This window comes from Eptatretus burgeri, unplaced genomic scaffold (genome assembly GCF_056783735.1).
Source record: "Eptatretus burgeri isolate ZD-2024b unplaced genomic scaffold, Ebu_testis_v1 Ebu_testis_scaffold_351, whole genome shotgun sequence".
Taxonomy (NCBI): domain Eukaryota; kingdom Metazoa; phylum Chordata; class Myxini; order Myxiniformes; family Myxinidae; genus Eptatretus; species Eptatretus burgeri.
Genome location: NW_028222300.1, coordinates 29,126 through 50,000, shown reverse-complemented (window position 1 = coordinate 50,000; position 20,875 = coordinate 29,126). Strand labels below are relative to the sequence as shown.

Here is a 20,875-nt window from a genome sequence, read left to right as displayed (position 1 = left end):
TTTGGGTGTGTGTGTCCGTCTGTGGCCAGTCATGAAAGTAGAACCGTTAAGTGATTGCCATTGTACATTTTCCTGCATTTATATTCGTGATTAAGTCTGCTCTGTTTCCCTCCCTATTACCTTGTAAATAAATAACTGTTAAATGTTCCAGTTCGTTGTCTGTGCTTTCTTTCATTGACCCAGTATGGTTCGGGCTTGAGAATTAGAGAGGCCGATTGTGCCGTAAATTGTTATTTGGACCGGCGCGGCTTTGGTAATTCCCGCTCGGTTAAGTCGGATCCGAGTCGGTAACAGCGACTCGGTTCGGACAAAGCCGGCCGAGGGTGTGATTTCCCCGGAAGCGAGACCACACGGCTAATTAGGTAAAATGGAATCAGACAAAAAGACCCTAACCGCGCGGACGAAATATTGGCGTCCACGGTCCATTGAGCGACCCGTCGCCTTCGGAGTTATCCGGAGTGACGACCTTCAATTCCGGGTGTTTCGGGTGGAGACGGCCCAACTGCTCCATCTAGCGGTCGTTCCTCGCTCCCGAACCCGGCAACACAGCAGTACCATCTCTACCTTGTTCAATACCTTTGGCTATGACCATCCCTACCTGCTTATTCGTTCATTTAAATTCTTTTTATACCTGTTCGATTTAAGGTAAGAAAATGAAATCTCATCTTACAAATGGAAAAGGGTAGTTGGACTTTAGACATAATTTATAATTACTCGTACGTGCCCGTACGTGCGTGGCCGTACGTGGAATTTTTGTTTTTTTTAAACAAACAAAAAAACTTTCAAACTGCGTGCCAGAAACAACAACCACACAGGCTGTTCCTTCGCTCTCGCGTGGCCGTACGTGCAACCCACCCCCCACGCCCCACCAAAAAAACTCAAACAACCACACAGTCCATTCCTTCGCTCTCGTAAACGACGACTGGATTGGGGCATTGTGTTTATCTATAAATGCGCAGAAGAAATCGAGATATTATTATTAGAACACAGTAAGTCATCACTATCCGGAAGTAGTGCGTGCCCGTACGGACTGTTCACATGCATTCCACGAATTATCGCTTTCATTGAAGTAACAACTGCTGTGATACTTACACACACAGAGTTAATTAAAATCCAAATTGAAATCAAGTTTACCTCCCTGTCTTTGCTGGCCATGACATTCGCTGCCATTGACCATTGCCACTCTGGCGCTATGGTAACTATGGCGCCCTTTCCCCATCGGCCACGCCTACATAGCAATGTGTCTTGTCATTGGTTTGGTAAATAAATGGCCATAACTTGGGAAGCACTTGTCCGATTAATATCAAACCTTGACATGGCACACACTCAGGTCCCCAGAAATATACCTGACAAGTTTCAATTAGATCAGGCCAGTGGTTATCGAGAAACAGCAGTCACACACACACACACACACACACACACACACACACACACACACACACACACACACACACACACACACAGATTGCTGGAATTATAGATATATATTCGCTGAAAAATAACTATAATCAGATTAAAGTGCCAATTTACATTAAACTCGGAAAGTAATCAATGATAAAGGCTGAAACAATTGGGAAAAACAAACAATTTAATGGTTCACACCTGTACACCTGATCATAAGGACGAACAAAGAATAAACCCTGACAGGTGATGTGAAGAACTTCCTACAAGAGGAACAACAAACACAGTTATGGGATTGAAGATATCCCAAAGTTTGAGAAACAAAACAGAATTCCAGTTCATGTTTACAATCTTTCCTCATAAAATACACCCGTGCGGGAGTGACGGTCATCTCTGCGAGAAAATGTATAGCCTCCTGAAGGTAGAGCAGTTTTTGCAAACTTTGAAGTCACGTGACGCGAAAACGAAAGCGAAATTCGAAAATCCGTCCTGACCAAATTTCGATATTGTCCCATAGATTCATACGCCACAATCAAATTCAAGATTGCTTGAGAAATGTAAGAGAGAGATTTTGAAAATGGTCATTTTCGCATTTTTTGCCAACTTTGAACTCACGTGACACGAAAACGAAAACGAATATCGAAAATCCGGCCCGACCAAATTTAGATATTGTCCCATACATTCATTTGCTTCAATCAAATTCAAGATCGCTTGAGAAATGGCGGAGATAGAATTTGAAAATCGTCATTTTCGCAACTTCAAAGACCTCGTGACCTTGACCTTCGGTGACCTTGAAAGTCATACCATCGTGTACGTCTCATCGACCTCTATCAGAAACACTAATGGCCAGATCTCCCGCTTCATCTTCATTATGAACGGACAGACGGATCGTCACCTCTCCTCTCAACACCAATATTATTAGGTCATGTCGAAGAGATGACTGAAAAAGGAAATGTGTTTGTGTGTGTGTTTGAGTGTATTCCTATGATTGTGTGTTTGAGTGTGTCCATATGGTAGTGGATATGTGTTATGTGGATGCACGTGTATGTTTGATTGTATTCCTCTGATTGTGTGTTTGAGTGTATTCATGTGGTTTTCTGTGTTTGAGTGTGTCCATATGGTTGTGTATGTGTTTGTGTGCATGCATGTGTGTTTGAGTGTGTGTGTGTGTGTGTGTGTGTGTGTGTGTGTGTGTGTGTGTGTGTGTGTGTGTGTGTGTGTGTGTGTGTGTGTGTGTGTGTGTGTGTGCGTGCGTGAGTCCACCTCCATTTTGGTAAAGGGTCATGTTTGTTCGAGCAAATTGTGAAGTTTTCTTGTTCTCAGAATTTTACTCCGATGGTTATTTTCAGGATCATCAATGAACACAAGACAGCCTCCAACTGTAGTTAGTTTGTAGTAATATTCATTTCCAGGGATGGTTTTGAAGATCTCAGTGAGGTTCTTCTTCATCACTCCAGTTGCTGTAGCAATCACTGACACAATGTCGACACTTCAACTTCCAGGTTCTTTTTACTTCATTTTCCAGATCCCGGTATTTGGTCATTTCCCTGATAACACGGTGTTCACACCGAAGTCGCTGGGTCCTCGCACCTCTGTTGTATTTTTGTGTGTATTTTTTGATGACGAGACAAACTTGATGAGTGAGAAAACGCCTTGTTACACACAGAACACTTGTGGGGTTTATCCCCAGAATGAACTCGTTCATGTTGATGCAAAGATGATGATTGAGAAAACGCCTTGTTACACACAGAACACTTGTAGGGTTTATCCCCAGAATGTACTCGTTCATGTTGATGTAAATTTGATGATTGAGAAAATGCCTTGTTACACACAGAACACTTGTAGGGTTTATCCCCAGAATGTACTCGTTCATGTTGATGTAAAGATGATGAATCAGCAAATGCCTTGTTACACACAGAACACTTGTGGGGTTTATCTCCGGAATGTACTCTTTCATGTTTATGTAAATTTGATGATTGAGAAAATGCCTTGTTACACACAGAACACTTGTAGGGTTTATCCCCGGAATGTACTCGTTCATGTTTATGGAAATTTGATGATTGAGAAAATGCCTTGTTACACACAGAACACTTGTGGGGTTTATCCCCGGAATGTACTCGTTCATGTTGAGGGAAAGATGATAAATCAGTAAATGCCTTGTTACACACAGAACACTTGTCGGGTTTATCGCCGGAATGTACTCGTTTATGTTTATGCAAAGATGATGAATCAGCAAATGCCTTGTTACACACAGAACACTTGTAGGGTTTCTCCCCGAAATGGACTTGTTCATGTTGATTTAAATGTGATGATTGAGAAAATGCCTTGTCATTCACAGAACACTGGTAGGATTTACCCCCAGAATGTAATAGTTTATGTTGATGTAAAGTTGATGAAGTGGTAAATGCCTTGTTACACACAGAACACTTGTAGGGTTTCTCCCCAGAATGCACTCGTTCATGTTTATGTAAAGATGATGAATGAGCAAACGCCTTGTTGCACACAGAACACTTGTAGGGTTTATCCCCAGAATGTACTCGTTCATGTTTATGTAAATTTGATGAGTGAGAAAACGCCTTGTTACACACAGAACACTTGTAGGGTTTATCCCCGGAATGTACTCGTTCATGTTCATGTAAATTTGATGATTGAGTAAATGCCTTGTTACACACAGAACACTTGTAAGGTTTATCCCCGGAATGTATTCGTTCGTGTTCATGTAAATTTGATGATTGAGTAAACGCCTTGTTACACACAGAACACTTGTAGGGTTTATCCCCAGAATGTACTCGTTCATGTTTATGTAAATTTGATGAGTGAGAAAACGCCTTGTTACACACAGAACACTTGTAGGGTTTATCCCCAGAATGTACTCGTTCATGTTTATGTAAATTTGATGAGTGAGAAAACGCCTTGTTACACACAGAACACTTGTAGGGTTTATCCCCGGAATGTACTCGTTCATGTTCATGTAAATTTGATGATTGAGTAAATGCCTTGTTACACACAGAACACTTGTAAGGTTTATCCCCGGAATGTATTCGTTCGTGTTCATGTAAATTTGATGATTGAGTAAACGCCTTGTTACACACAGAACACTTGTAGGGTTTATCCCCAGAATGTACTCGTTCATGTTTATGTAAAGATGATGAATCAGTAAATGCCTTGTTACACACAGAACACTTGTAGGGTTTATCCCCAGAATGTACTCGTTCATGTTTATGTAAAGATGATGAATCAGTAAATGCCTTGTTACACACAGAACACTTGTGGGGTTTATCCCCAGAATGTACTCGTTTATGTTTATGTAAGGATGATGAATCAGTGAAAGCCTTGTTACACACAGAACACTTGTTGGGTTGATCCCCAGAATGTTTTCGTTTATGTTTTTGTAAATTTGTTGATTGAGAAAACGTCTTGTAACACACAGAACACTTGTAGGGTTTATCCCCGAAATGGACTTGTTCATGTTGATTTAAATGTGATGATTGAGAAAATGCCTTGTCATTCACAGAACACTGGTAGGATTTACCCCCAGAATGTAATAGTTTATGTTGATGTAAAGTTGATGAAGTGGTAAATGCCTTGTTACACACGAAACACTTGTGGAGTTCCCCGTTTCCTTGGATCTGCTTGATCACCTTTAAACAGCTTCTGTAGTTGTTGGAAGAGACTCTGCTCGATATGTCATTGTCCTGAGAAGAAGGTATTTGCTGATTGAAATGACCTTCCTGGTCGAACTGGGCAGAGTTGGTAAAAGAAACGATTTTCATTTCTTTATCTGTAAAGACAATGAAACACAAAACTAACTGGACAGCATCTGAAAATGCATCATCAGAACTCGCCCCCCCCCAACCCGTAGACCCCTCCAGATACCGATTTTTTCTTAATGTCGTGAACAAACTTTAGGAAATGATGAGTGATCAAGGTTCTGGTCAAGTTTCATTGAAAGTGTGTGGAGTTTCGGAGAAGAAAGCAAATACATATTTTGGGGGGAAACCCACCCGAAGACCCTTCGTAGATCCCCTCAGACCTCGATTTTTTGCCGTGAACACACTTTGGTACATCCAGGGTGATGAAGGTTGTGGTCAAGTTTCATCAAAATCGTATGTGTAGTTTCAGAAAATAAATTGCAAAAAATTGGGGGCACGAATTGCAGAAACAACCCCGACAACAGGAATAAGCCTCCCCTCTCCTACAGGAGTATCGGGGGAGGATCAACAAGAGAGGGTAATCAGAGATTGCAGTCCCTGGAGAGGACTTATTTTACGTGGTGTTTTGTGAGCTGGTGTGTTCTATGATTAATCCAATTCAATTGGTAATGATTCGTAATTAAGATGTTCCAACCTATAATTGGAACGTAATTTATCGTCAAACGTTCCATCAGCAAGTAATCAATAGACAAACGGTCTAATACCACACAATCAACCAACAGATCGACTCACATTTCAAATGTATGTAAATGACAGACATACTCAGGATTCAATGGTAATTCAGACGTACTAACATTTCAATAGTATGTAATTAATAGACGTAGTCAGGTTTCAAGAGGAAAGGGGTCGAAGGGCGAAAAAGGAAAAAGGGGCCTGAGGTGTCCAAATGGTCTGAAATTGTCCAAAGAGTCTTCAGAGGTCTGTCGGTCTGAAAAGTGTTGTGAGGGTCGAAGAAGGTCCACACATATTGTTACGAATTTGGGATTCGATTGCACACAACATACAGGTTCCTTGAGTCAGCTATGTCGATAAGTGCTTGTTCCCCAGATATCTCACCTTCTAGTGTTTAAATGTTCAGAAATCAATTGGATGTGCTGTGGATAGATTTAATAGTTAGGGAACGAATAATGGAGACATCCCTCCCCCTCTTCTGCGAAGAGCAAGAAGAACCCTGCCGTCCCGTGACTCATGATGTCAAGAATTCCCTCCCACCCGTGGCTGAGCGGGGGATGGAGCACGAGGGCATGAGTCATGAGTCACGCCGGGAGTGGGGGAAGGGCGGGAGAAGGATAAGAGGAGATCTTTTCTTTGTTCGTGTTCGGGACTTGCGTAGTAAGCTTTTTGCTTTGGAAGAGAGTAGCGGTTCAGCAGACCTTCGGGTCCTGTTTGGCTTGGGTTCCGGTTGAGGCCTTCGGAAGATTTTTGCTTCGGCTGGCTCAGTGAGCTTCGGCTGAGGCCTGGCTCGGGAGGAGGCTTTTTGCTTCAAGCTGTCCTGTTTGGAAGAAAGTTAAGCTGGTTGCTCGGCTCGAGCTGCGAGTGGTGGCTTCTTCTTCTTGGTTTGTGGAGCTCTTTGTTCTCCATTTTGGCTCCCGGCTTGGTGCGACTCATCGACCTCTTCTAGGAGGTGGTTCCTCAGGGAAGCGACGCATCGATGGGAAGGATCGGCGCCTCGTCTCACCAGCACGTGTTGAGAAGTGCGGGAGGATTCGCGGGATCTCGGGAAGGATCGCAGCTCACGGCGATTGCATCCAGCTCGCTCTCGCTGGAGCCCGGGTCCGAACAACTTGAAGACCACACGAGGTGGAGAGGTTCGAGATAGGCTCCGGGTTTCAGCTCACCTGTCCTCCGAGCTGGAGCCCCTTATTAAAGGCCTCTGCCACCATTTATTGGGTGTGTGTGTGTGTGCGTACGTGTGTCCGTGGGCCCGTCTAATAAGTAGGAAATTGTTAAGTGCTTTGTGTGCTGTAAATGTTTGCATTGCATTTCGTATAGACGGTCGTAGTTCTTTTGTCGTGCTTTTGTTGCTTGTATAATTGCATACGTGTTTTGCCTTGTTTAATTGCGTACGTGCTTTATTATAATAAATGTCCTTGTGTGAATGTAAACCAGTTCGTTGCGTCCATTCCCTCATTGAACTGCCGCATCTTGCACTCGGAATATAGTTGGTTTTTTGAAAGACGATAAAGATAATCGGGTTCAACGAAGCGATGAGGCTCCGTTGAGATATAAACGGCAATTTGATCCGGAACGTTCGGAAATTTACAACACTGGTGTCAGGTGTGGGGGATTCAAATCCATCCCGCCTCCAATCAAATTAACGGGAATTGGATCAGGGGTGTGTGGAGCGACCCTCGATTCCCATCAAATTGCAAGTGGTAAAAATTATTCCGATAAACAAGATGGCGGTTCAAGGTGAACAGGGGCAGGAGGGTTTGGAAATAGATTTAGAAATGTCAGTATCCATGGCCCAGGAAGAGATCCCCGTGCAGGGATGCAGGTTGAATTTCCCCCACAACCAAACCCAGAACCCGAAATGGGCGCGGCGGCCACGGTTTTCGACCCCCCTCCCATCCTCCGTCAAGATCCCCCCCTCCCCCGATCCTTGCCGAAACGGCTCAGCCGAGTCCATTTAACATGGCCCAGTTATTCGAAATGCTGGCAGAAATGAATAACGGAATAAACAGCAAAATGGATGAAAATGCACACAAAGCAAGCAACTATATAAATGAAAATGCATGCAGGATGGAAAATAAAATAGATGGCATGAATAAAAAGATGGATAGGAAGATGCAACAACTGCGGGGTGAAATGCGGCGTGTGGGCGATGCCTGCAGGCAGGCATAATGGCGGCGCCACGTGCTGGAGCGAGCGAGCTGAGGGGGAGTGTGGCCTGTGTCGGCCCCGCGGTGGAGGACAAAGTAATACGGGGGACGTGTAAGACGAGACTCGTGAAGGTGACAGAGAAAGTGACGGTGACACAGAGGGAAAAATTAAATGGGGTGACAGAGACGTGTACGGCAAGACGGGTGGAGACGACGGGAATAATAAAAGGAATAACAGAGACACGGGACGTAGAAACGGTAGAGGAGAGACTTCACGATAAACACGAAAGTAAAGACGAGCACACACACATGGAGGTAGTGGAGGATCGCAGCTCACGGCGATTGCATCCAGCTCGCTCTCGTTGGAGCCCGGGTCCGAACAACTTGAAGACCACACGAGGTGGAGAGGTTCGAAGTAGGTTGTGGGTTTCAGCTCACCTGTCCTCTGAGCTGGAGCCCGTGATTAAAGGCCTCTGCCACCATTTCTTGGGTGTGTGTGTGTGTGCGTACGTGTGTCCGTCTGATAAGTAGGAAATCGTTAAGTGCTTGTGTGCTGTAAATGTTTGCATTGCATTTCGTATAGACGGTCGAAGTTCTTTTGTCGTGCTTTTGTTGCTTGTATCATTGCATACGTGTTTTGCCTTGTTTAATTACATACGTGCTTTATTATAATAAATGTCCTTGTGTGAATGTAAACCTGTTCGTTGCGTCCATTCCCTCATTGAACTTCCGCGTCTTGTACTCGGAATATAGTTGGTTTTTAAATAGCCGGTAAAGTGATCGGGTCCAACGGGACTGCGCGATAATATACCGCTCTGTTATCCCAAAAGGAAGCGAGCTGCTTAAGCCGCTCGTTTCCAAGCGGTCCCGTTGAGGTACAATCTCTCAGTAACCTTCCCGCACGAATAATTAGGAAAATCGAAGATTTGGCGATCGGACCCTGTAGCGTGGGTAGAGTGCGGACAAGGTTTTGGTGTGGTTAAAAACACACCCGTGGCTGGTTTTCGGCGTTGATCCGGAAAGCCACGACTGGATTGTCCGTTAGGTGGGTGAAGCGACCGCCATTGGTTTGACGTGGTCGTTCGCACGCGGAAATCTACAATATCAAAAGGGTCTAATTGGGTGCGAAGGGGTCTGACAAGCCTCAACAGGGTCTAAATGGGTATGAAAAGGTCGAATGGGGTCTACAGGGTGTGGAGGAGTGAAGCTGTCGTAAATAAATTAATTATGGAGTTCAAACCGGAAACAGTGGGCCAAATGACCTCCTCATGACCATTTGAAACGCATATTTAGGTGCATTGTGGTTAAAAATCTGAACGTGGAAAGTTTCGTCGTGAATTAACTTTCAGAGCTCAAAGCAGTGAGGTCACAAATAAAAACACATTTTACTTTGACATCAAGAGATGGATAACCGATTTTCCTGCTGCTGACTCTTCTTCTTCCCTCTTCCTCATCTTCTCAGGGAGGAGGCGTCACTTTTTTTTCTTCCATCGACCAGTTTGCAGTGAGATCTCTTGGCAAAGTCTTGGCTAACAGAGAAAAGCTCCATCAGAACCTCATTCAAGGTTAGGGGAAAGCTCACCTAGAAACGTCCAAATTTAACAGGTCATCACATCATGGCTCTGGAAACATCCCCCAACCCCCTGGAAAACTCAACAACGTTTGGACATGCACCCACCCCACCCCACTCCAAACCCCAACCTCCATGCGTTGGGTACGTGAGAGACATCGTGAGAGTGTGAGATTTGTCCGGATTGAAAGACATGTTTCATGTGTTGGACAAGTTTGTGATTTTACCCAGATCTGCAGAGAGTGAAGAAACTGCTGCTTTCCGGTCTGAGAGATGACAGATGGTCGAGCAAAGGGTGGAGTCATCAGCAAAGAGATAAAGAGGATTTTCCAGAGAGTCGGAGAGATCATTGATGAAAACCAGAAAAATAACAGAGTCCGGAACACTAGATTGAGGAACTCCAGCCTGGACAGAAAGAGGGGATGAAAGAACTCCATGGAGCGCCACACGTTGACTGCGACAGGAGAGGAAGTCTGCGAGCCATGAGTGGAGATGGCCTTGGATACCATAGGAAGAGAGTTTGGTGAGCAGGGCACGGTGCCAGACCGTGTCAAAAGCACGCGATATGTCGAGGGACATGGGTCTGATTTCATATCCGGCATGGAGGAGCTCCATCCATTGTTGGGAGAGAAGAAGCAGCACACAAAGGGAAGAGTGACCTGGTCTGAAACCAAATTGATGATTGGAAATCAAGCCATTGGAGAAGAGGAAGAATTTAATGTCTGAAGTGATAATGGATTCCATAACCTTGCTGATGATTGGGAGATGGCTGATTGGTCTGCAGTTGCAGGGATCTGTTTCTGCACATTTTTTATGCAGGGCAGTGATGTTTGCTGATTTCCAAGCAGGTGGTACATGACCTTGAGAAAATGAGAGGGTGAATAAAACAGAGAGAGGGTGAGCAAGAGCAGAGGAGCAGGTTTTTACGACACGTGGGCTGATGCCGTCTGGACCGGTTGCAGAATCTTAGTCGAAGTTTGACAGCAAGCTCTCCACCTTGTCAGAAGAAGAGGACACAGAGTCCAGGGACAGTTGGGTGCGACTGGGTAAGGTGGGTACAGAATGCGATGGGTTTCGGACACAGGATTTCGATGAAACACCGAGTTTAGGCATCCCGCCTTTTCACGTGCGGTATCAGCAGTGCGGCCATTTGAGGCAAGGGAGGGATGGAGGGGGAACACACACCAGAAACAGATTTTATTAGACGCCACCAGGATTTGGAGGAGGGAGAGAGGTTTGAGAGTTCAGGCTTGAGCTTGGAAAGATGTTGTTTTCTGGCTCTCCTGAGGGTAGATACACACTTGTTCCGAGCTTTACGGAAGGAACTGAGATTACCCTGAGGTGGGTTTGCTTTCCATGAGGCAAAGGCAAGTTGTTTCAGGACAACTTCCTCGGCACAAGCTTCAATGAACCATGGGCGGGAGGAAGGGTTGAACAACTGAAGACGAGAGGGGATTAATCTGTGCACGAGAGAGAGCAAGTTTCTTTAAAAGAATTCCCAGGATGAGTTGATGTTGGAGAAAATAGCGGTAGGAGACCAGTCTAGAAGTTTGATGGCTGCTTGAAGATCGGCCTGAGTGAAATGCTCGACTGCGGTGAGCTGGTTCTCTAATAACAGCCAGAGAGATGTCCACTTTGACAAGCACGTGGTCAGAAGAACCGATAGGAGCGTAGGAAGAACAGCAGATATTTTCAGGGAACTCTCACCAGAAAACCTGGTGGGGGAGACGGTTTTGTCGCCGACAACCCGACCGTGAAACAGGTTATTACAGGTTTACATGGTACCTGTAGCAAGTCACAGATCTAATCTGTCCCGACCTTCTGGTGGAACTGCCTACATCCAGGATGGCTGCTCACCTCCTCATTTGTTCCTCTTTTTTCCCTACCTGTGTAACCAACTTCGACATTCTCTTCAATCTCCTTCTTCCTTCCAGGTTTTGAAGACACCTGTTCCCCACCATCTCAAATCATCCCCCATCCAAAACCATGATCTTTTCTGCCCTCGTTAACACCCACCCCACCCTGTCCTCCTTCCAAATTTAAACTTTACCTCCTGAGAGTTTTCTTCTGTGTCCATGTTGTCCACCCAATTCCTCCTCAAACCCATTTTTTGTCTGCCGCCCTCTGTCTTGCCCTCCAGCTCTGCTGTTGGTGTTTCACTCTCTGCTGAACCCCTTTTGTTCTGTTGTGTTCTGATCCGTTCAGTGTACTCGCACTCGGTATTTTCATGGATGGGAGTTCATGTCGGTGACCGATCGATTCGATCACACCCGTCGGCCACGTGCAAGTTCTCTGTGAACGTCTCGACGATCAAAACAAATTCGGTTTCGAAACGAGCTTGGGGTTTGAGTACCTACACGTCATGAAGGTAAGTACAACGTCTGTCTGGACAACAACCTCCGCACAATGTACATTAATCGTTGTTTGTAAATGGTAAAACGACGATGTAGTTGAGGTTCAGACCTTCGTCTTGAGAGGGCGATTCATCCACAAACTCAGATTTGATGTTCATTTTCACAACAAGATCTGGGAAAAAGAAAAGGACAAAAACAAACGTGTCAGGAACGTTTAACAGTTTAACAATCAAATTCATTAAAAAAAGGACAACAAGGTGATTCAATTAACAACGGCAGGGATTTACTTCACGAACCCAACCAACGTGTCCACCAAGATTCATCCGAATCCGAAAGTCCACAACTTTGTGAGATATTGTGATCCTTCACCTTCGGTGGTGGAGGGAATGAGTGTCATCAGGAATGAATGAGGGAATGAGTTTGTGGTTCAAACCTTCGTATGGAGGGAACGAATCATCCACGAACTCGGACTCGATCTTCACCGTCACAACACCATCTGAAACACAAACAATCCGTTAAAAGGAAACATCCAGGAACCACAAGATCCCGTTCCGGAGTGACGTCACGTACCAAGTCCGGACTCCTCATCCTCGAGTGAACCGACCATGGACCCGCTGTGTGAGGGAGAACCGATCATGGACCCGCTGTGTGAGGGTGAACCGACCATGGACCCGCTTTGTGAGGGAGAACCGACCGTGGACCCGCTGTGTGAGGGTGAACCGACCATGGACCCGCTGTGTGAGGGTGAACCGACCATGGACCCGCTGTGTGAGGGTGAACCGACCATGGACCCGCTTTGTGAGGGAGAACCGACCGTGGACCCGCTGTGTGAGGGAGAACCGACCATGGACCCGCTGTGTGAGGGAGAACCGACCGTGGACCCGCTGTGTGAGGGAGAACCGACCATGGACCCGCTGTGTGAGGGAGAACCGACCATGGACCCGCTGTGTGAGGGAGAACCGACCGTGGACCCGCTGTGTGAGGGAGAACCTCCAGGATCATCGCGCATCGCGGTGACGACAGGAGACTGTGAGGTACACGAGTCGAGCACCCGAAGTGTTGTGGCGAAAGTAAATCACGTGATCACGACACAATCGCGGTTTCTCAGCGGCAGATTCGCGTCGCCGGACCACCTGACTGACGAAGCAGGAAAACTCATCAATTGATCGTGTTCCTCGAAAAAACTACCACACAATTAAAATTCTGAATAATAATGACATTAATATTAAAACTCAGAAGCCAACCTGAACAACAATAATAGTAAGTGTTGATCCAGCCTCTGATCACCTGGTGGCAACAACACCGCTGTTATACGTCACTTCCGGTTTCCTCAAACGGTGCTTTGGAATGCGCCGAGTCTGCATCTCATATTTATTATAATTCTCTCCTCACTATCCGTGACCGCACCGCTCGACGGAGAGATGAACAATGTACCACACGTTAAACATTTTCAAGATAGAAATCAAACCCAACCCTGTTTATACACCGCACAGCGTTTAACATTCACGTGTCCTGGAATGTTCGAGGATTGACGTCACCAGGGGGGGGGGGCGGAGAGTGCGCAATAAAACCCTTTGGTTGTGGCTTCCCTCAGGGTGGATCATGTACATGTTTCCTCAGTGTGGAAGACTGGAATGGTCGGCACGTTTGTTTGTCCAGGATACAACAGATTGGTGACAGAGGTTGTTGATTGTTCAGGAACCCTTAACGATGGCCGTGTTTGGAAACATTGTCGCCTTCGAGGAGACATTCATCCATCCATTGGGACCGAACGTGTCACCGTCATCGGTCCAAAAACGAAGTCTGACGTCAGTTTAAAGGGGCTGAAAGCAGAAAATGGCGGGGTCAGCCGGTTCATGGAGAGACTTGGGTGGAAAGGTGGAGGTAATTTGATTAATTGTTTTTAACCAAGGAAGTGCAAACTTGGTTCGAGTGAAACTTCCCTTTGAATGGATTTCCCCAAAACAAAGTGAGGGTGAAACAACTTGGATAGATAGACATAGATATCATCACCGATGCACAGGATGACTCTCACATTAAAAAACAGCTCCTGTGATTGGGTCAGTGAGTGCACAAGAACCATGACACACCAATGTGACAATGTTAACGACACTGAACATGTTGGTGTACAATCTGATTAAATCTACCTCTTATTGGTTTACTGATTCTTCCTCTGTGACGGAGCTGTCAGTGGAAAAGACTGTCCATCGTGAGTTTGAATCTTGACTCGGCGATAAACTGCGATCGTGGTGTTTCGCAGGCAAGGCGCACACGTCGATGTTTGTGCACCAACCCTTGGACGATCTCACAGTGTCTTTCCCATGGAGGTGGTGAGTTGTTGCCCGTACACTCAAATTCTTCCTCCAATCCACAGTGGGTAGTGCATCAGCTGCACCCCCCCCACACCCCCAGCAAACCCATATTTGTTTACCTGTACAGCATGGCTCACAGGTATACACACTCACCTCTAAGCCGTCTCACCTGAGCTTGAATCCCAACCCAGCCATAAACTGTCATTCCGGTGTTTCGCATGCAGGGTGATTCGTCAATGTGTGTACGATCCCTCGGATAGACGTTAAACGGATGTCTCGTCTGGCAGCATTCCTTGGTGGTCGTTAAAGATCTCACGGTGTCCTTCGTGAAGAGTCTGAGAGCTGTCACCGGCACCATGGACAAATTCCAGATTCATACCCAAGCCAGAAAAGGGTACATCAGTACATCCGAACGAACGGAGTTTACCTGAACCGTGAGAAGTTGGATTTTTGTCCATCTTGGATATTGAATATCATCTTGTTTCGGAAACTAGTTGCTTTAAAATGTTACAAGTTTATCTGAGCATTTCAGGATCTCCAATTGTTGGGGTCTCGCAGCTCCGAGACCCGACTCCTTTGCCTGGTTCGGGTTTGGATCGAATGTGGCAGCTGCGATCCTTGGCCATATCCGACGTGCTTGCACCGGCATCCGTTGATGAAAACAAAGCTGTACTTCAAGGCAGGTGTGTCCGAAATGTTCTTGGCCAAGTATGCTTCAAGTCCGTTATGAGGCCGTGAAAAAAATTTCAAATTAACAAAGATCCCCCATTCCCTTGGTCACGTGGTATTCATTTCACCTACAGGTATGTAATGCACAATATTTTTTGCGCTCATTTTAGTGAAAAAAGGAGAGTTAACATCAAGGGCAGGAGATATGGGAGAGCAGCACTGAAGAGAGATTCTGCTTGCAGTACCTGCCAATCTGCTCGAGTGAACTGCCAGACTCGACGGAGTTGAGGCTGATCTCTGAGAATAGCCAGAGAGATGTTCACTTTCCTTATCTTTCCCTTAATTATTTATCATGTGTTTGCCGCACTGTCTTAATTGCATTCTTGATTCTTTCTCTTCTCTGGGTTGACATGATGGCCTAGAGGGTACGCACACTTGCTTCAAAAGTCGTCTAGCCTGGGTTTAATTCCTGACCCAGCTATAAACTATCAGCCTGGTGTTTCACAGGCAGTGTTGCTCATCAATGTGTGTACTGTTCTTCAGATGGATGTAAGGTGGACATTATTCTGGAACATATATTTGTAATAAAACACTTCAAATGCATGGTAAAAACCGTGCCTTTTCAGATACGTTCACGTGTCCCGCCAGACCAGGGAAGAGTCGTTCTCGCCTGCTGCAGTGGAGATGACGCAGGGTGCTGGACTTGTCCACTTGCTTGCCATGAGTGAAGTTGTGAATTACCAATGCATCGGACTCAAGATGAACGTTGCCAATGATGATTGTTGTCGTCTCTTCCATGAGATGAACTGGAAGATGTTGGTGATCATGTTGACCGTTGTGATTGGCTGCCTCTCTGGCTTGAACAAACGTAAGAAGTGGACCAACAAAGCAACACCTTTGATCGCAGAGTTCCACTTCGAGAAACGTGTGAAACGTATTTAAAAAGAACGTTCATGCTTGGAAGTTAATACGGTTATGGAACGAAACTCCGGATCGTTAACCAACTCCACGGCAGACAAAGTGGGTTTAATGGGTCGTTCGGAATCCCGGAGAAATCGCAGAAATTCTCGGTGATCCTCACGCACAAACAAACAATGGGACGTTTGCTCTACGTCGGCCATGATGGCGATGTGTTCCTGTCTGGCGCATACTGATACCCCGAGGAGACTATTGACGAGGTCTGGAGCAGGAAGTAGTACCTTATTTAACGGGATATCATGATAGGTAGAGTTGTACGATAACAGTATTCTTGTGTATTGGTGCAGGGTGATAAGGTAGATCGCTCAGAGCAGGGTCACCATTCCAATTCCGAGTTCTTTTACTGTCATAATAATCAGACACAACAAATGAGATGCGAGCCTGGCGCATTCCACCACAACCTTCGTGGCAACCGGAAGAGCTGCAAGAGTGACGGTGTTGTTAACAGCAGAGGCTGCATGTCCACTCATAATTACGATTATTCAGGTTGGTATCTCAGTTTAAATATGAATCTCATCATTATTCTGAATTTTAATTGATTGGTAGTCTTTCTCATAACACATGTGTACCTCTCGGCTCTCCTGCCGTGATCTGGCAATTCATTGCTGTTCGGGGAGGGGGAGGAAGCGCGAGGAGATCCCTATTTTCAAATTTTGGACACAATGGGTCCTCGCATAATCCAGTTACCCTCCTCCGTTACTCAAGCGGCCGCAGACATTCTAAAATGGTACAAAGGGGGAGCGTCCGTACTCGATCCGAAAATTCTCAAAACTCCTTTTACTTGATCATCAAAGCCCCCTCCACACAGGTTTCATGCATCCAATTTACCCATCATCCCACGCATTGCTTCTCGAACACATTTGGGCCCATCCCACAAATTTCCCTTCTGTACATCCACACAATATCATGGCTGGGCAATGTGGCTCGGCAACCTATGTCACGAAGGTCACCCTCACCCCTCCTTCCCCACCCTGAGCTGCCCTCCTTAATTGCCGATCATGGGGAGGAGGGTGCTTCCTGGCTTCATGAGGGGACGGTCCACGAGTGATCCCCTTGGTACGTGGTGCTCGAGTCCACTTCTGGCTCCTCAGCCCAACCCATACTTCCCCTGCCCCTGTCTGGGCTATCTTCCGCCACCACTTGGGCCACCAAAACCAAATCACTACTCTCAATGAGCCACACTCCCAGCCCGTCAATGACTTTCACACCTTTGCATACAACAAACTTTACTACTTCCATCACCAACCACAGAACGACATCCTGTACCAAATCATCTGAACCCGAACGACTCGAACACCAGTAAAGGTGAGGGTTCATCCCCACAGGAGGGTGTACTCTGCTCAACTCATCAACATCCTCCTCATACCATTCACTCAATCCTCAATTCTAATTGTTTTTTTGCCATGCACCTCATTCACACCTCATTTCAGAACACAACACAACACGCATTCCACCATTGCCTCCTCAACAGTCAGGACGACGACGAGGAAGGCTCGACCGTCCACTCTGTCGGCTTTCAATCGTAAGAATGAATTGAAGCCCAAATCATCAATTTCCCAACTCATCAATAATTCCAACACAACCAGCAGCAACATCAGGGATGGTTGTGCTGAAAGCAGTCCACAACTCTTCAGGGCGTCCTGTTTGTTCTGTATCACATTGAAAGTTGAAATAATTCGACAGCAATGTGAAGCAATACCTGACGCAGCTTCAAATTTATTTCAAATCATCAATGTAAAGTGCGAGTGGGCCCGTTGGTCCGATGGTCCAAATTTTCATTGCTCTTCCAAGCCTTCTTGCACGTCCGCCTCACTGTTCTGCTTGAGCACCGAGCCCAGGTGTGCTTGAGGCCAACGCGGGGATGATATGTTCGTTATTATTATTGCCGTATGATACGACTATTCTTATTATTGTTGTAAATACTGGTATGTGCCCGTACGTGCGTGGCCGTACGTAGAAAAAAACACTTTCAAACCGCGTGCCAGAAACAACAATCACAGAGGCCGTTCGTTCGCTCTCGCGTGCATGTACGTGCAAAAAAAATAAAATAAAAAAACTTTCAAACCGCGTGCCAGAAACAACAACCAGTGTGTGTTATTCCTTCGTTCCCTGGAGGTCGTTCCTTGCATCTGGTCTGCTGGGCTCTCCTGGTCGTCGGTCATCGTCCCTGGCTTGCCGGGTCATTCGTAGGATCCTGGCTGCGCTCGTTGGATTCTGCTCCTTGGGTTTGAGTCCCACAGTGGTGGGTTGTGTTGGAGCGCTCGAGCTGGGATCCCCGTTCCCTTCCACAGACTCCGAGCTCCACAAGTGCGAGTCGGTAAAAGCGCACGAGGCGGCCAGGTAACCGACCAACGTCTGACCCCCAGCTTGCCTATCCTCCGTGGCTGGAGGGTCCAATAAAGGTCAGCCGGCTCCATTTCTTTTTGGGTGTGTGTCCGTCTGTGGCCAGTCATGTAATTCGAACCGTTAAGTGATTGCCATTGTACATTTGCCCGCATTTATATTCGTGATTAAGTCTGCTCTGTTTCCCTCCCTATTACCTTGTAAATAAATAACTGTTAAATGTTGCAGTTTGATGTCTGCGCTTTCTTTCATTGACCCAGTATGGTTCGGGCTTGAGAATTCTGGAGGCCGATTGTGCCGTAAATTGTTATTTGCACTGGCGCGGCTTTGGTAATTCCGCTCGGTTACGTCGGATCAGAGTCGGTAACAGCGACTCGGTTCGGACAAAGCCGGCCGAGGGTGTGGCTTCCTCGGGAGCGAGACCACGTGGCTGATTAGGTAAATTGGAATCAGACAAAAAAAGACGCTCACCACGCAGTCGAAAGATTGGCATGCACGGTCCATTGAGTGAGCCGTTGACTTCGAAGTTATCCGGAGTGACGACCTTCAATTCCGGGTGGAGACGGCCCAACTGCTCCATCTCGCGGTCGTTCCTCGCCCCCGAACCCGGAACCACAACAGTACCATCCCTACCTTGTTCATTACCTCTTGCTATGACCAACCCTACCTGCTTATTCGTTCATTTAAATGCTTTTTATACCTGTTCGATTTAAGGTAAGAAAATGAAATCTTATCTTTCAAATGGAAAAGGGTAAGTTGGACTTGAGGCATAATTTATAATTACTAGTACGTGCCCGTACGTGGATTTTTTTTTTTAAACAAACAAAAACCTTTCAAACGAAGTGCCAGAAACAACAACCACACAGGCCGTTCCTTCGCCCTCGCGTGGCCATACGTGCGTGGCCGTACGTGCAAACCAAAAAAAACCCAAAAACTTTCATTTCAAACAACTACACAGTCCATTCCTTCGCTCTCGTAAACGACGACTGGATTGAAGCAATGTGTTTATCTATAAATGTGCACAAGAAATTGAGAAATTATTATTAGAATACAGTAAGTCATCACTATCCGGAAGTAGTGCGTGCCCGTACGGACTGTTCACATGCATTCCACGAATTATCGCTTTCATTGAAGTAACAACTGCTGTTATACTTACACACACAGGGTAAATTAAAATCCAAATTAAAATCAAGTTTACCTCCCTGTCTTTGCGAGCCATGACATTCGCTGCCATTGACCATTGCCACTCCTACGCCACGGTAACTATGGAGCCCTTTCCCCATCGGCCACGCCTACGCAGCAACGTGTCTTGTCATTGGTTTGGTAAATAAATGGCCATAACTTGGGAACCTCTTGTTCGATTAATATCAAACCTTGAAAAGGCACATACTCAGGTCCCCAGCAATATTCCTGGCAAGTTTCAATTAGATCGGACCCGTGGTTGTCGAGAAACAGCGGGCGGTCACACACACACACACACACACACACACACACACACACACACACACACACACACACACACACACACACACATACAGATTGCTGGAATTATAGACTAGTCAAGGTGCCCGTCTTGGACGGGCGTCACTGGCAACATATGGTAAAAGACAGATAGCATGAATGTATTTTAAACAATATTGTTACAGCTGTGGAAATTCGGAAACCACCATTCAGATCCCGTATGTGAGATATCTCTAAGTACATGTGTCGTTAGTCCCAAACCCGTTGTTTAGAGGGAATAAATGTGATTCATTCGGGCTGCGACGCTTTGAGATAGCCGTTTTTCTGTTCTATCTTTATTTTGAACCAACCACGTCTCAACCGCCATCACACAACAACAACAACCACACCTGCCTCTCAACAACCACACCATCCTCACCACTCCACCAGCAACCGTCAACATCTCCACGAACACAAAAGGGGAACAACAACTCCCGCCCCGATTTCTCTGGTAAACAAGAATTACGGTTGAGGCTCAACTCCCACCCCGATTTCTCTGGTAAACAAGAATGACGGTTGAAGCTCAACTCCCACCCCGATTTCTCTGGTAAACAAGAATGACGGTTGAGGCTGAACTCCCATCGCGATTTATCTGGTAAACAAGAATGACGGTTGAAGCTCAACTCCCACCCCGATTTCTCTGGTAAACAAGAATGACGGTTGAGGCTCAACTCCCACCCCGATTTCTCTGGTAAACAAGAATGACGGTTGAAGCTCAACTCCCGCCCCAATTTCTCTGGTGGAATGTTCCCCCCCCCCCGCGTGCCGCGAAGGGAGGGGCGCGGTGCCGAGGAAATAAAAGGGCACACGGAGGCGGCGCTAACGAAGAGAGTGACACCAGAGGAAGTCAGGTCAGAGGAGGTCAGGTCAGGGCGGTCGGTGAGAGTGTCAGTATCAGTCGGCGGTTCATGGTCTTCTGCCCATCTGGGTCTTGGAGAAGCGGTCCGTAGAGCGAACCGCTCGTTGGAGCTTGCAGTCGGTGGGGAGTTCGGACGTCGCGGAGGGACGCTGACTGGAGGTGCCGCTCTGCCAGCTGTGTTGTGCGGACCTGCGCGTTCGTACAAGGAGCGCCGGAGAGAGCTCGCAAACCATCGCACCGAGAGGGTGCAGGTAACCTGCAACGGTCTCGTGGGACTCGTTCGGTCTGCCAAGTCCCACGCCATAAAGGCCCACGGGCCCCGTCTGCCCCCTTGTCTTTGAGGGTGGCCTTTTC

At 46.5% G+C, this 20,875-nt stretch overlaps 1 protein-coding gene across 1 annotated transcript in view; it reads right to left on the bottom strand.

The window, feature by feature from the left end:
* Positions 1 to 1,570: 1,570 nt before the first annotated feature.
* Positions 1,571 to 20,875, bottom strand: part of LOC147007280 (uncharacterized) — a 29,059-nt gene continuing 9,754 nt past the window's right edge. The window contains 4 exon segments of the mRNA XM_085867437.1: positions 1,571 to 3,036; positions 3,039 to 5,182; positions 11,970 to 12,032; positions 12,294 to 12,356. Coding sequence (XP_085723563.1) covers positions 2,941 to 3,036; positions 3,039 to 5,182; positions 11,970 to 12,032; positions 12,294 to 12,356 — 2,366 coding nt within the window. The 3' untranslated portion in view covers positions 1,571 to 2,940.